This window comes from Salmo salar, chromosome 11 (genome assembly GCF_965601325.2).
Source record: "Salmo salar chromosome 11, fSalSal1, whole genome shotgun sequence".
NCBI lineage: Eukaryota > Metazoa > Chordata > Actinopteri > Salmoniformes > Salmonidae > Salmo > Salmo salar.
The window spans coordinates 11,480,357-11,496,927 of NC_138301.1; the positions used below are offsets into that span (position 1 = coordinate 11,480,357).

The 16,571-nt window shown below is 41.8% G+C and overlaps 1 protein-coding gene across 2 annotated transcripts in view; it reads right to left on the reverse strand.

The window, feature by feature from the left end:
- The window catches only part of LOC106561986 (protein BEAN1), a 57,294-nt gene that overhangs the window by 21,271 nt on the left and 19,452 nt on the right, over nucleotides 1-16,571 (reverse strand). The window contains exon 3 of one of the 2 annotated variants that reach the window (XM_014126494.3): nucleotides 217-431. The exons of the other annotated variant lie outside the window; for it this stretch is intronic. Within the exon in view, the coding sequence (XP_013981969.1) occupies nucleotides 217-259 (43 nt within the window). The 5' untranslated portion in view covers nucleotides 260-431. The remainder of the gene's footprint in view (nucleotides 1-216; nucleotides 432-16,571) is intronic. 2 annotated transcript variants of the gene reach the window in all.

The window sequence follows — 16,571 nt, forward strand, 5'->3', positions numbered from 1 at the left end:
AGAAGGAAGAGGGAGGGGAGGGAGAGAAGGAGGTGATAGAGAGTGGTGAGAGGATTAGAGAAAGTGGAGAGAGAGGAAAAGAACACAGGTTAATTCTTTTTTGTTGGTTGTAAAAGCAGAAATTCAAATCCTTTGTGGCAATGCCAATGTTAGACGTTGCCTCCATGACCCTACGGAGAGAAACATGTAAGCTGATATTTCTCATCATACACATACCTCTCTGTGGACCGCAGGTCAGGAACACTCCCAAGATTTTCATTCCTCAGCGGAGGAATAGATTCTCAAGTCTGCAGTGTTTAATATTTAATCCTCAACCCGTTAGAATTTTTAAATACACGGGGTGGAACTCTTTCATGTCAGCTCAGGAGGCAGAAACCCAACTTCAGCCATTAGTGGCACTTCTCAAATCCCCTTCACCCTTTTCATCAGAACTAGAGGGAAACCAAAATAAGCGCACACAACATAAATAAAATGTACTCAAATAACACCACACAGATAGTGACACAGACAGATTCAATATGTGCAGCCCGAGATGATACGAGCTGTCGTGTTAACTTTGCCACATTTGGCCTCTGAAAATATTTTGGGGGGGCATCAACAGGAGACAAGAAATCAAATCAATTTATTTATGAGGAGGCCGTTGTCTAAATGCTAATGGTATTAGTCTCTATTCATCTCTTCCCTGCTGAGGAATTCCTGCCATAATTGAGGTTATAAAATATTTGTGTAGATCATAATCAATGTTAATATTTTAATCCACAGTGAGCATTGTGTGTTGATTTGAAGATCTAGCACAGTAGTCTACATCTTCATGCTGTTTATGAAAGTATTCAGATCCCTTGACTTTTTCAACATTTTGTTAGGTTCCAGCTTTATTCTAAAATTGATTAAATTGTGTTTTTTTCTCCCTCATCAATCTACACACAATGCCAAATAATGACACAGAAAAAACAGGTTTTTAGCAATGTTTGCTAATTTATTAAAAATAAAAACTGAAATGTCACATATACATAACTATTCAAACCCTTTACTCAGTACTTTGTTGAAGCACCTTTGGTAGCGATTACAGCCTCGAGTCTTCTTGGGTATGATGCTATAGGTTTCTCCCATTCTTCTCTGCAGATCCTCTCAAGCTCTGTCAGGTTGGATGGGGAGAGTTGCTGCACAGCTATTTTCAGGTCTCTTCAGAGTTGTTCAATCTGGTTCAAGTCTGGGCTCTGGCTGGGCCACTCATGGACATTTAGACACTTGTCCCAAAGCCACTCCTGCGTTGTCTTGACTGTGTGCTTAGGGTTGTTGTCCTATTGGAAGGTGAACCTTCGCCCCAGTCTGAGGTCCCGAGCGCTCTGGAGCAGGTTTTCATCAAGGATCTCTCTGTACTTTACTTTGTTAATCTTTCCCTCGATCCTGACTAGTCTCCCAGTCCCTGCCTCTGAAAAATATCCCCACAGGATGATGCTGCCACCACCATGCTTCACTCTAAGGATGGTGCCAGGTTTCCTCCAGATGGGACGCTTGGCATTCAGGCCAAATAATCTTGTTTCTCATGGTCTGAGAGTCTTTAGGTGCCTTTTGGCAAACTCCAAGCAGGCTTTCATGTGCCTTTTACTGAGGAGTGGCTTCCGTCTGGCCACTCTACCATAAAGACCTGATTGGTGGAGTGCTGCTGGTTGTCCTTCTGGAAGGTTCTCCCATCTCCACAGAGGAACTCTATAGTTCTGTCAGAGTGACCATCGGGTTCTTGGTCACCTCCCTTCTCCCCCGACTACACAGTTTGGCCGGGCGGCCAGCTCTAGGAAGAGTCTTGGTGGTTCCAGCTGTTGGGTTCTGAAAATATGAAATATACTTATTCATGTCACCGAGGGAGAGAGGGGAATGTATAACGTTTACATTCTGTCCGGATATGCTATTGTTAGCCATCAGGGATCCTATGGGAGGAAAAAAGACACAGTCTGGTACGAGTCAACATGACAGCCGTGAGTTGGGGAGGAGTGAGCACTTTGAGGCAGAAGTCAGGTCAGATGAAGTGAACAAGAACAGATATCACTAAGGTTCTGTCTTGCCACAAAGATGCATTGGCTGTTCAGATATGTAGGAGACTCAGCAAAGGAGAAAGGGTTAAATATCAGTGCTTGTGTGAATATGTATTTTATCTTATGCAGCTGTATGACCCAATGGGGGAATAAACTTGGTTTGAGATTTATTAAGCGCCCGTGAAATTTTATACGGTTAATTTCGAACCTAACCGTTAGCGCTGTGAGCAGGGTTCACCACGATTTATAGTCAAACTAGAGATTCCGAATCAGTGAACAGGAGCCGGCACCAGAAACAAGGTATGCACAGTTCCTACACCTGTTATCACTCATTCTGAAATCTTGGGGAGATGAGAGTCGTAGGTTGAACCAATTATAGGATATGGACCTAGAAAGCCTGAGCTTTTTCAGTAGTCCCATTGTATTACGACCGGTCGTAGCTTTGTGGTATATGGTAAGTCCTGGAAGGTAAGCCCGAACAGGTTGGTACCTGTAGAGGGTAAGTCCTTGGGGATAAATCCTGAGTGGGTTGGTTCCTGCTAGTACCATAAAGTATAGGGTAAGTCCAGGAAGGTAAGCCCGAGCAGGTTAATACCTGTCACAGTGGGTAAGTCCTACGGGGTAAATCCCGAGCGGGTTGGTACTATAAGAATAGGGTGAGTCCCGGAAGGTAAGCCCGAGCAGGTTAGTACCTGCAGAGGGTAAGTCCTAGGGGGTAAGACCCGGGTGGGTTGGGTTCCCTGCTAAACCTGTAACGAGAGGGTGAAGGTCTCAGCCACAGTGGCTGTGAGGCAGTATAGTGCCAGGGGATGGATAAAGTGTCTGGAGGAGAGCCTCATCCATGGTTCAAAAAGGAAAAAGATATCCAAACATTGTTTGAACATGATTTGAGTATATTAGCAGTAGCAATAAGGAGAGAGGTTGGTTTATGCCCTATTGGGGCGGGGAACCATGACAGATTATGTGGAAATAGGAAGACAATTTTGGTAATGTGTGTTATCAACAACAGTGATATTTGAGGCGTAACACTGAAATAAGATATTAGGTCATCCGTATTCTCCAGTAATACATTTGCAGACGCTATAGTATTGGTTCTAATACAAGGTACTAAGTGCTGTGACAAATTAATAGGCACACATACCCTAACTATTCTCCTGGGGATGTGGGTAGCTCTACCTTGGAAAATAGTTAATAGAAGGTGTGTATTAGAGATGGGAGTGAAGAAATCGAAACACCTTGGACGCCGTCCAGGGAAGCGTCAGAATAATAACTATTGAAATGGTGACCAGTGGACCCGATGCTCCCAGTAAAGCGGAACTAGAGGAAGAGAAGTTTAATAAAGCCATAGAGGCCTGTAAAGTGGAACTAGAGGAAGAGAAGTTTAATAAAGCCATAGAGGCACTGACAAAAGCGCATGAGCATTCTACCAATTCGGCTCGAATATGGGAAAATTTTTGCAAACTGGATACAATTGGTCAGCATTTCCCGACTAATGGAAAATTCCAATCTAATAGAGAATTCAGGGAGGCAATTCTGACTTGGCACATTGACATAAAACCAGAATCAAAAGCTCAATATACCAGCGTTTTGATATCAGCATTCTATCAACAAAAAATACAAACCGATTAACCCGGAATTAGTAGATGTACTCAGCTGCAGAAAGATTGGGTACGTGAGTACATTGATAGAAGTTGTATGTCAGCTTTGATGGCAGGTTTGAAACCTGTAATCAAAACGGTAATTGTGGGGGTGGTGGACCAGCATTCTCACTGGGATGAAATAGTACAAGCGGCGTGGAGAGAGGAAGCTAATTCCGTTTACTCCGCAGATGTACAAGTGGTTAATGCTGCCCCAGTGGAAGTCATTAACTGTGGTCTCAATGGCCAAGGTAGGACAAAGAAACAGAGAGGAAAGGTTAGCGAGCCTGCGCTAAGGCACAGGGGGTTAGCTCGCTGTTTTAGATGTGGGGCTATTGGTCATTGGAAGAATGAGTTTAGCGTGGTAATGGAGACTACTGCACCCGCTGCATTCGGGGGGGATGGTGCAACTCAAGCATTTGCATCTTTGTCAAAACAACAGCAGCAAACACTCCTGAAAGCAGTGGGGTTAGATCAATAATGGTTCATAGAAATGACGTTTTCTATGTGAAGGAAGACTGATGAGATCACGTCTTACACAACTTTTTAATAGATGCCAGGGATCAAATATTGCGGATTCCTTATGATGAGAAATTGGCTAAATTGCTGCAGGAAGAAGTATTCCGGGTTGAAGAATCTAGGAGAAATGGATTCTAAAGAAGTAACAAATAAAAATGATCTGGCCAAACACTCTTTGTAAACTAAGAAATCTCGGGAAATATATGTACATTTTATGTCGTCTTATTCTGAAATATATTTATAGAATGGATGAAAGGGAGGAGGGGTCACGGGAAATTAGCATTCGGGTTACCAAACCTAAAATGTACTTTTTTAGTTCATGCCATGTAGGTTCATGAACATGAAGTGCATTGTGGTGTTGTGGTTATGGAGAATCATGGGGAAAAGAGAGCAGTGACTCGTTAGACTCAGTGGCGAGATAATGTCGCAGTGTCTAAGGGTAGTACATGCCAAGTAAGGGATACATAAACAATGGGGTGGATTAAAACAAACGTTTAATGATTGGAGTGAGTACAGTGGATTTACCATTATCATGTTTCGCTTGTAATTAATACTTTTGGATTGCTGATTAAGATGTAGCATAGTGAATGCAAACGAAATGTACACTCTTTTCCAGGAGAGGAGGGGGTTTCAATATCTCTCTTTGGAATGTTTCCAGAGACTGTGGTCTTGGGGAGAGCAGTTAGTGAAATTCTCCAGTTTTTTAAGTATAAATGTATCCAAAGGGGCTCCCTCTGGTAAGGCCTGATCAATCTTATTAGAGATGATCGAGACAGGTGGGATTTAATTAGAATATGAAGGAGGGACATCAGTCTCTAGTCTATTTTACCATTACCTTATTCCTTATGGGATACCATTATTTCCTTATGGAGTTATTAAGAGTGGTAATTATAAGTTGATTGATTATTCTAATTTGTTTTTTATTGAGTTAACATGCAGTGTTTTTGAATCACAATGTGAATTAAGTGTTCAAAGGGGAAATTACCAGTTCCCTGGGGCCCGGTCCTTTGGTAAATACACTAAAGTATTTTGTTCAGTCTGCATATAGAAGGAAAAAAAAATATGTTAATAAGGGTGACGGTTACTCCAAATGGATTGTGATATGTATTGCTGATTTCATTTTTGTCTTTGTTTCGATACAAATTTCACCAGATTGGGTCTGCCGGATTGTTGGTATTTCCCCCATGGTTTAGAGTTCTAACTCCCTGATCTGGTAACTCTTCGGAGAGGTCGCCAGTAAAATAAGGGAGTATGAACCAATTTTGAAAATGGTTTCAACAGTAACAGTATGTTGTTTAGCTCTTTGACATGTGTCTTAGAGATAATGGTATTAACAAAATTGGGAATGTAATAATTAATCATACGGTGAATGGATGGTCTGGATATCCAGATTCAGAAGTGTCTTAAACTGTTGTTTTGCTCCGTCCTCTCTCAAGTAATAGCAAGGGTGGCGTCAGATGGTGTCTTAATACATGGAAGGGATCATTTGACCACGAACAGTGTGTGAACCTCAAAAACCTCCCTAGCCAGCTGAATAACGAGCGACAAAGACGTTCAATACGACCGTGACTTTTAACACTCATATCTGTGACCTGAGTCCGAGCCTGGGTACGGGCGGCAGGAGTGCGTCATGAGTCCTGAGACCGCGCATGTGGCGTCAGAATGGAGAGAGATCACGTTCAAACTTCTCTCATGCTCGTGGAGTACTGGTGGGAAAAATGGACCAGACAGAATGGTGGTGGCGGCACAGGTGAGAGACTTGTGTATTTGGATTTTTTTAAATGTATGTGGATAATGATATCGGGACATTATCAAGGGCCATCAACTGTGACAGGCATGAGTTACATGCTAGCTACTTTTTCTAGTCCTCCCGGTTTTGACCTTTGCCTTTTTCTGGACTTTGTACCCGCCTGCCTGATCATTCTGCCTGCCTTGACCACGGAGCCTGTCTGCCACTCTGTACCTCCTGGACTCTGATCTGGTTTTGACCTTTTTGCCTGTCCACGACCATTCTCTTGCCTACCCCTTTGGATGATCAAACATTGTAAGACTCCAACCATCTGCCTCCTGTGTCTGCATCTGGGTCTTGCCTTGTGTCATGATTGGATGATAACTTGAGTCAACCATGAAGGGGATTTTGTTTTACAATGTCTTTATAATCCTAATGTTAAAGCATATCAATACATATGGATTGCTGGATGATACGGTACAATAAACTACATACAAGGCTCATAGTCTGTGTCTTGTGTTGACACCCAAGGATGAAAATGAAGGAGACAGGCATGGAGACTAGCATCCCATGGGCATAGAACATAACGGATGGATGGTTCTTTCCACCGTCTTAGCCGCATCAAGAGTGGTGAGAAATTATTAAACATGTATTTTCTCTCTTCCTTGTTCAAGTCAATCTGTTTTTAGGTGTCGTGGAACACGAGTGATCATTGTTCCAGATGAGGGATTGGTGGAAATTGACTAATTGATTTGAGAATGTACAGTCGGAAGTTTACATACACCTTAGCCAAATACATTTAAACTCAGTTTTTCACAATTCCTGCCATTTAATCCTAGTAAAAATTCCCTGTCTTAGGTCAGTTAGGATCACCACTTTATTTTAAGAATGTGAAATGTCAGAATAATAGTAGAGAATGACTTATTTCAGCTTTTTTTTTCTTTCTTCACATTCCCAGTGGGTCAGAAGTTTACATACTAATTGAGTGTATTTGGTAGCATTGTCTTTAAATTGTTTAACTTGGGTTAAACATTTCAGGTAGCCTTCCACAAGCTTCCCACAACAAGTTGGGTGAATTTTGGCCCATTCCTCCTGACAGAGCAGGTGTAACTGAGTCAGGTTTGTAGGTCTCCTTGCTCGCACACACTTTTTCAGTTCTGCCCACACATTTTCTATAGGATTGAGGTCAGGGCTTTGTGATGGCCACTCCAATACCTTGACTTTGTTGTCCTTAAGCCATTTTGAAGTATGCTTGGGGTCATTGTCCATTTGGAAGACCCATTTGCGGCCAAGCTTTAACTTCCTGACTGATGTCTTGAGATGTTGCTTCAATATATCCACATACTTTTCCTACCTCATGATGCTATCTATTTTGTGAAGTGCACCAGTCCATCCTGCAGCAAAGCACCCGCAGAACATGATGGTGTTCTTTGACTTGCAAGCCTCTCCCTTTTTCCTCCGAACATAACGATGGTCATTATAGCCGAACAGTTCTATTTTTGTTTCATCAGACCAGAGGACATTTCTCCAAAAAGTACGATCTTTGTCCCCACGTGCAGTTGCAAACCATAGTCTGGCTGTTTTCTTGGCGGTTTTGGAGCAGTGGCTTCTTCCTTGCTGAGCGGCCTTTCAGGTTATGTCGATATAGGATTCGTTTTAATGTGGATATAGATACTTTTGTACATGTTTCCTCCAGGTATCTTCACAAGATCCTTTGCTGTTCTGGGATTGATTTGCACTTTTCGCACCAAAGTACGTTCATCTCTAGGAGACAAAGTGTCTCCTTCCTGAGCGGTATGACGGCTGTGTGGTCCCATGGTGTTTATACTTGCGTACTATTGTTTGTACAGATGAATGTGGTACCTTCAGTGTTTGGAAATTACTCGCAAGGATGAACCAGACTTGTGGAGGTCTCCAATTTATTTTCTGAGGTCTTGGCTGATTTATTTTGATTTTCCAATGATGTCAAGCAAAGAGGCACTGAGTTTGAAGGTAGGCCTTGAAATACATCCACAGGTACACCTCCAATTGACTCAAATTATGTAAATTAGCCTATCAGAAGCTTCTAAAGCCATGACATCATTTTCTGGAATTTTCCAAGCTGTTTAAAGGCACAGTCAACTTAGTGTATGTAAACTTCTGACCCACTGGAATTGTGATACAGTGAATTATAAGTGAAATAATCCGTCTGTAAACAAGTGTTGGAAATATTACTTGTGTCATGCACAAAATACATGTCCTAACTGACTTGTCAAAACTATAGTTTGTTAACAAGAAATTTGTTAAGTGGTTGAAAAACGAGTTTTAATGACTCCAACCTAAGTGTATGTAAACTTCCGACTTCAACTGTATGTTTATAACTGTAGAAGTGAATTAGGAGTAGCCAGCAGCATACCACCCTGCATCCCACTGCTGGCTTGCTTCTGAAGCTAAGCAGGGTTGGTCCTGGTCAGTCCCTGGATGGGAGACCACATGCTGCTCTAAGTGGTGTCAGAGGGCCAGCAGGAAGCACTCTTTCCTCTGGTCTAAAAAATATCCCAATGCCGCAGTGTAGTGATTGGGGACATTACCCTGTGTAGGGTGCTGTCTTTTGGATGGGATGTTAAATGGTTGTCCTGACTCTCTGAGGTCATTAAAGATCCCATGGCACTTATTGTTAGAGTAGGGGGTGTTAACCCTGGTGTCCTGGCTAAATTCCCAAGCTGTCCCTTGTACTATCATGGTCACCTAATCATCCCTAGCTTCCAATTGGCTCATTCATCCTGCTCCCCTGTAACTATTCCCCAGGTTGTTGCTGTAAATGAGAATGTGTTCTCAGTCAACTTACCTGGTAAAATTTTTAAAAAGCAGTAGTGACTATTGTGTTATGGGTTAGACGGAATGAGATATGGGCAAATGCATTTGTTGCAGGAGGTGAGGGTCATACAAGGCCTGTGTTTGAGACAGAATGTTTACATCGGGTTGTTAAATGGGATGGAATGTGACGGGGTGGAGATCTGTGGGGGCTCATAGATTAAGGTTGGGGTGATAGTCTCTGGGGATGACGCCACTCAATGTATATTGTTACAGGAGATAGCTCGTAGGAGAGGGAGACAATTAACTGTGCACAATAAAGAGACTATTATGAAATTGAACATTTCACATACCCAGATCATGGTGAGAGTAGCAGAGATAGTGTCGGCACATCAGACATTACTGTCAACTTTCAAGAAACCTGTGACTCAAAGTTTTGTTAGGTTGCATACTATTCCAACATCATTAATCTCTTCCCCAGAACAAGATAGTATTATCCAGAGGTATAGACTGTAGAAGAACACATAAGGTCAATGGAGATAGGTGGCAAGGGGCCCGGGTATGAGTATATGAAAGGGTCAGTCCTAGATCTATCTGTGAACCACACACAGTAGAAGAGCAGGGGACAGATTCCATGCCATAACTATTCTCACCGCAGTCGGTGAAGGGACAATAACTGAAGGAGAGGTAGTAGTAGCGAAGGATGCTATAGTAACAGCATGGAACTGGACTACGGCGCAAATGAGAGGTATTGTGAAGTATGCATCATGGGCAGTGTTAGGAGTAGCAGGAGTTACTTTAATAGCATTGTTGGGATATCATCTTCTCAGGGTATTGATGTTGAAACGTATATACAGTGCCGAGTTACCTCAAGATGAGGTAAAGTTGATTAAGGCCACTGCATGTATATATCGGGTGGCCATGGAGGAGGAAGAGACGGGGAGCAAAGTGAGAATGGCTTGGGAACACCTCTCGGAGCCTGTGGTCTGACGGGGAAGACTGGGTGAAAGCACAAGTTTTTTAATTTATTTTTAGGATCTTCATTTTTGCCAAATCCAGTAGAAGAGTACCCTGAAGGCATAGGCGGGTGAAGAGAGAATAGGACTTGTCATGTTATCAAACTTTTGGTTTTTCTTTGCATACAATACCGTGCATAGTTTAACACATTATTAAAACTGCTATGTATTGTGTTTCCTTTTGTTTTTCAAGTGTTGTGCTATCACTCTCTTAGGAACCAGAAGGAGAACGTTTGAATGGGAGAAGTCAACAGCTCCAGCGGACATGTTATTATCAGTGCTCGATGAGAAATGGAAATAGGAGTGTGCATGGTGTGACTATAGAACAGAGGCCATAAGTCTCTGCGTTTGTTAACCTCACTGTGAATATTAATCATGTTTCATTTTTTGTTCATGTTTTATTATCATTGTTTGTTCATTTTTAAGTCAGTAGGAAGCTAATGTTCAAGAGGAGGGATTGTTGGGTTCTAAAAATATGAAATATACTTATTCATGTCACTGAGGGAGAGAGGGGAATGTATAATGTTTACATCCTGTCCAGATATGTTATTGTTAGCCATCAGGGATCCTATGGGAGGAAAAAAGACACAGTCTGGTACGAGTCAACATGACAGCCGTGAGTTGGGGAGGAGCGAGCAATTTGGGGCAAAGGTCAGGTCAGATGAAGTGAAGAAGAACAGATATCACTAAGGTTCTGTCTAGTAACAGAGATGCATTGGCTGTTCAGATGTGTATGAGGAGACTCAGCATAGGAGAAAGGGTTAAATATCAGTGCTTGTGTGACTATGTCTTATGCAGCTGTATGACCCAATGGGGGAATAAACTTGGTTTGAGCTTTATTAAGCGTCTGTGATATTTTATATGGCTCATTTAGAACCTAACACAATCTTCTTCCATTTAAGAATGATGGAGGCCACTGTGTTCTTTGGGACCTTCAATGCTTCATACATTTTTTGGTACCCTTCCCCAGATCTGTGCCTTGACACAATCCTGTTTCGGAGCTCTACGGACAATTACTTCGACCTCATGGCTTGGTTTTTGCTCTGACATGCACTGTCAACTGTGTGTGGTATGTGTCTTTACAAATCATGTCCAATCAATTTAATTTACCACAGGTGGTCTCCAATCAACTTGTAGAAACATCTCAAGGATGATCAATGGAAACAGGATGCACCTGAGCTCAATTTCGACAGCAAAGGGTCAGAATACTTATATAAATAAGGTATTTCTGTTTATTTTTAATACATTTTCAAAAATGTCTAAACCTGTTTTTCCGTTGTCATTATGGGGTATTATGTGTAGACTGAGGGTTTTTATTTATTTAATCCATTTTAAAATAAGGCTGTAACGTAACAAAATGTGGAAAAAGTTAAGGGGTCTGAATACTTTCTGAAGGCATTGTACTGTAGCTGCCTGCATCTCTGCAGTGCCCAACCAGCAAACACGGAACATTCCCACGACATTATATCCCATTACGTTCTAGTTTGGGTTTTATCTAACATTAGGATGATAACATCCCAAAAACATTCAAATAATGTTTTTTTTTTTTTTAAATGAAATATCCTTGGAATGTTCTAACACTCACTAAAATGTTGTGCACAACATCTGTAACAGCCACCACAGAACATTACCCCAAGGTTCTTATTAGGTTTCCAGGTAATGTAATAACATTTGTTCTGGGAACGTTCTACCAACATCAGGTGAATGTTTTATACACACACTGTATAAACATCAACACAACTGCATAGTCTTTGTGTTATAATTTTTGGGGAAACCTATTGAATGTTCTGGGAACACTCACAGAACCAATTTTGGTTTGCTGGGCATCCTGACTGGCTAGCGGGCACGTTGACATCACTGCAACGATGGCATCATAACAAGGGACTACTTGCTGCACCTCTCCTGTAACTTTGGGAGTGAACTAGCTATGCAAATATAATGATTCTGCAGGCTGTCTTACACTACAGCACCATAAATGAACAGATATATTAAATTGATTGATTGGGGGGAAATTCCAGCCTAGGGTTTCTCCTCCTAATTGAGAGGAGAAGTGAAGTTATCCTACCGGTAATACATATACAGTGTATGTGGCGTGTCAAAACAAAGTCCAGTCTTCCATTAATACTGATCTGTAACACGTCTGAGGTCAGTATTAATGCAGAGAAAGGTCTGAAGGCAATAAAGGGCCATATATCACAGTGTAGGTTAATGGGATTATTCTACAGGGCAACTCATTATGGTTATATATGATTCACGGGACTGCTTACACAATGCTTTCCCGGGACTCTTTCCCCCGAGCTGGTGCTTTATAAAGATTGATTTCATCTAAAAGAAGGCAGCAGGGAAAATAAATGAGCAGAGAGTAGAGACATCAAAATCAATCACTAGATCAGTGATGAATTGAAACAGCACACCCTTGAATAATAACTGTATCATTTGATATGATATCTGATTGAGAGAGAGAGGGTAAGAGAGAGAGAGATACATACAGTTGAAGTCGGAGATTTACATACACCTTAGCCAAATACATTTAAACTCTTGTTTTTCATAATTCCTGACATAAAATTCCCTGTTTTAGGTAAAGGATCACCACTTTATTTTAAGAATGTGAAATGTCAGAATAATAGTAGAGATAATGATTTATTTCAGCTTTTATTTCTTTCATCACATTCCCAGCGGGACAGAACTTTACATACACTCAATTAGTATTTGGTAGCATTGCCTTTAAATTGTTTAACTTTGGTCAAACATTTCGGGTAGCCTTCCACAAGCTTCCCACAATAAGTTGGGTGAATTTTGGCCCATTCCTCCTGACAGAGCAGGTGTAAATGAGTCAAGTTTGTAGGTCTCCTTGCTCGCACACGCTTCTTCAGTTCTGCCCACACATTTTCTATAGGATTGAGGTCAGGGCTTTGTGATGGCCAGTCCAATACCTTGACTTTGTTGTCCTTCAGCTATTTTTCCACAACTTTGGAAGTATGCTGGGGTCATTGTCCATTTGGAATACCCATTTGCAGCCAAGCTTTAACTTCCTGACTGATGTCGTGAGATGTTGCTTCAATATATCCACATAATTTTACTTCCTCATAATGCCATCTATTTTGTGAAATGCACCAGTCCCTCCTGTAGCAATGCACTCCCACAACATGATGCTGCCACCCCCGTGCTTCACGGTTGGGATGGTGTTCTTCGGCTTGCAAGCCTCTCCCTTTTTCCTCCAAACATAACGATAGTTATTATGGCCGAACAGTTCTATTTTTGTTTCATCAGAACAGAGGACATTTCTCCAAAAAGTACGATCTTTGTCCCCATGTGCAGTTGCAAACCGTAGTCTGGCTGTTTTCATGGCGGTTTTGGAGCAGTGGCTTCTTCCTTGCTGAGCGGCCTTTCAGATTATGTCGATATAGGACTCGTTTTACTGTGGATATAGATACTTTTGTGCCTGTTTCCTCCAGCATCTTCACATGGTCCTTTACTGTTGTTCTGGGATTGATTTGCACTTTTCGCACCAAAGTACGTTCATCTCTAGGAGACAGAACGTGTCTCCTTCCTGAACGGTATGACGGCTGCGTGGTCCCATGGTGTTAATACTTGCGTACTATTGTTTGTACAGATGAACGTAGTACCTTCAGGCGTTTGGAAATTGCTCCCAAGGATGAACCAGACTTGTGGAGGTCTACAATTCATTTTCTGAGGTCTTGGCTGATTTCTTTTGATTTTCCCATGATGTCAAGCAAAGAGGCACTGAGTTTGAAGGTAGGCCTTGAAATACATTCACAGGTACACCTCCAATTGACTCAAATGATGTCAATTAACATATCAGAAGCTTCTAAAGCCATGACATCATTTTCTGCTGTTTAAAGGCACAGTCAATTTAGTCTATGTAAACTTCTCACCCACTGGAATTGTGATACAGTGAATTATAAGTGAAATAATCTGTCTGTAAACAATTGTTGGAAAAATGACTTGTGTCATGCACGAAGTAGATGTCCTAACTGACTTGCCAAAACTATACAGTTGAAGTTGGAAGTTTACATACACTTAGTTTGGAGTCATTTCAACCACTCCACAAATTTCTTGTTAACAAACTATAGTTTTGGCAAGTCGGTTAGGACATCTACTTTGTGCATAACACAAGTAATTTTTCCAACAATTGTTTACAGACATATTATTTCACTTATAATTTCACAATGATTATTTCACAATGTTGTTGATCTCCCTACCACAGCCACTAGCCTCTAACGGTTTTAAAGACACCATTAGCTTCATGGTGAAATCCCTGAGCGGTTTCCTTCCTCTCTGGCAACTGAGTTAGGAAGTATCTTTGAAGTGACAGGGTGTATCGATATACCATCCAAAGTGGAATGAATAATAACTTCAACATCCTCAAAGGGATATTCAGTGTCTGCTTTTTACATTTTTACCCATCTACCAATAGGTGCCCTTCTTTGCGAGGCATTAGAAAACCTCTGGTCTTTGTGGTTGAATCTGTTTGAAATTCACTGCTCGGCTGAAGGATCTTACAGATAATTGTATGTGTGGGGTACAGAGACAAGGTAGTCATTAAAAAGTCATGTTAAGCACCATGCAACTTATTATGTGACTTGTTAAGCAATTTCTTTACTCCTGAACTTGTTTTGGCTTGCCATAACAAACGGGTTGAATATTTATTGACAAGACATATCAGCATTTCATTTTCAATTCATCTTTAAGAATTTTAAAAAACATTCCACTTTGACATTATGGGGTATTGTGTGTACGCCAGTGACACAAAATCTAAATTGAATCAGTTTTAAATTCAGGCTGTAACACAATAAAATGTGAAAAAAGTCAAAGGGTGTGAATACCTCATGCACAAAGTAGATGTCCTAACCGACTTGCCAAAACTCTAGTTTGTTAACAAGAAATTTGTGGAGTGGTTGAAATGACTCCAAACTAAGTGTATGTAAACTTCCGACTTCAACTGTATATATAGCCTGATATTTCTGAAGGCGTCAAGTCAAAGCCTCACTCAGAAAAGAAGACAACTCTTGTTGTGTATCAAGCATCTGGGCATGGTTAGCATCATTCTTAATTTAGCGTGATTCTTCACTGCCCAAAACAGAGATGCTCATTAGCCTTTGCTCTGTCATTAAGAGGGCTTTTAGAAACATCATTAGAGCAAATTTCCGCTGTTGCGCTCACAATCTCACATACTGGAGAGGGCCATGACTGTGCCAAATAGTTAAGTGTCGGATTATATTTTGTTGTTTAATTAATACACCTGCTAAACTCCTAGTCGACACTATGCACCTACCAATTGGTAGTAGTGATTAGTAGTCCTGATACAGTATGTGCTGAATTCAGCAGTATGGGCTCAGTCCTACTATCCAGGAAGTTATGAATTTTGTAGTGCTGTGCCTGTAAAGACATCTCTGAGAGCACCAGCAGCAGCAGAGTGCCACATGGCCAGGCCTCCAGGGCCCAGTGCTGTAGCCAATGCACCATGGATGCCTTGGGTCATCCAGCTGGCTGTGCTTCACATTGGGAGACACGTGTCTGGGACGTCATATTGCCCATGTGCATGATACAGGATGTGTTGTGGAGGCTTCTCCAGAGAATGCCTTAGGTGAAGCTGGGTTTGTGTGTATGTGTGTGTGAGAGTGGGCGAGATTGAGCAAGAGTGAGCGAGAGCAATAAAGAAAGAAAGAAAGAAAGAAAGAAAGAAAGAAAGAAAGAAAGAAAGAAAGAAAGAAAGAAAGAAAGAAAGAAAGAAAGTGAGCAAGTGTATACGTACGTGTGCGTCTGCTGTTTAGCTGAGTGAATGGCATATCGTCAGGGCTTGGGTCTTTGGAGCACTTTGATTGTGTTTGATTGCTGCTCCTCCATGCAGCAGTAAATCGTGCTGACCTTCTCCAAACCTGCCCTTGGGCCCGTGACACAGGACCTCACAGAGAGCGCACAGCCTGCCCACTCGATGCAGAGGGTCACACCAGTCCAGAACACCAGGGCTGTGTACTGTATATAATCGATGTACCCTCGCTCCCTCACTCTCTTAATCTCAATTTGGCATAACTACGTCTCTAACACATTTTTATGACTTTCTCGATCATTACCGTTTCATCTTCATTTCTTTGACTTTGCATTGGTGTTGAACACACCATTCCCTTTCCATTCTCTTTCTCATCCACCCTCCCTTTCTCACACAGGACTCATTCCAGTTTTGTACCACAGATTACAATAATTATAGCCCACATTTAGTCCAAATGTTCTCTCCTCGTGCTCAGATAATAGTGCTAACGGTGGTAGTCTGTTCCCTTGGTGCCTTTTGTGTTTATATGACAGTTGTGTACTCCCTGGTCAAGATTCGTAAGAGTAGAACGCATTTCTCACTGTCTTTATGTTCGCTCCCATAAGACTCCACTCCTATCCTGCCACCCCCTGCCCCGTCTTTCCGTTGAACATTAAACAGGACCATCGATAAAGCTCCCTGTGATTTAAATTCACAATATCATTCCGTTCCTCCTCAAGTGCTTTGCAATCCAGACGAAGCCAAGTAGTACGCCCACACACTATATATTTCTCAGAGGACTTTGGTGTTCTCAAACAGTGGAACTGTCCACTGTACGATGGTATCAACCTCAATATGATATAACTCCGGAAATATGAACGGTGGTGCGTGAGTGTGATTGTGTGAGAGAGAGGAACAGACGGAGAGAAAAAGAGAGAAAGAGAAGAGAGTGTGTGTGTGTGAGGAGGAGGGGGGGGGGGGGGGCACAGGGAGCGAGAGAGAGCGGGAGAGGTGATTGTTATAAATTGTGTATGTGTGATGTTTGTGCGCCCTGTGGGGTTAGCAGGCCCCAGC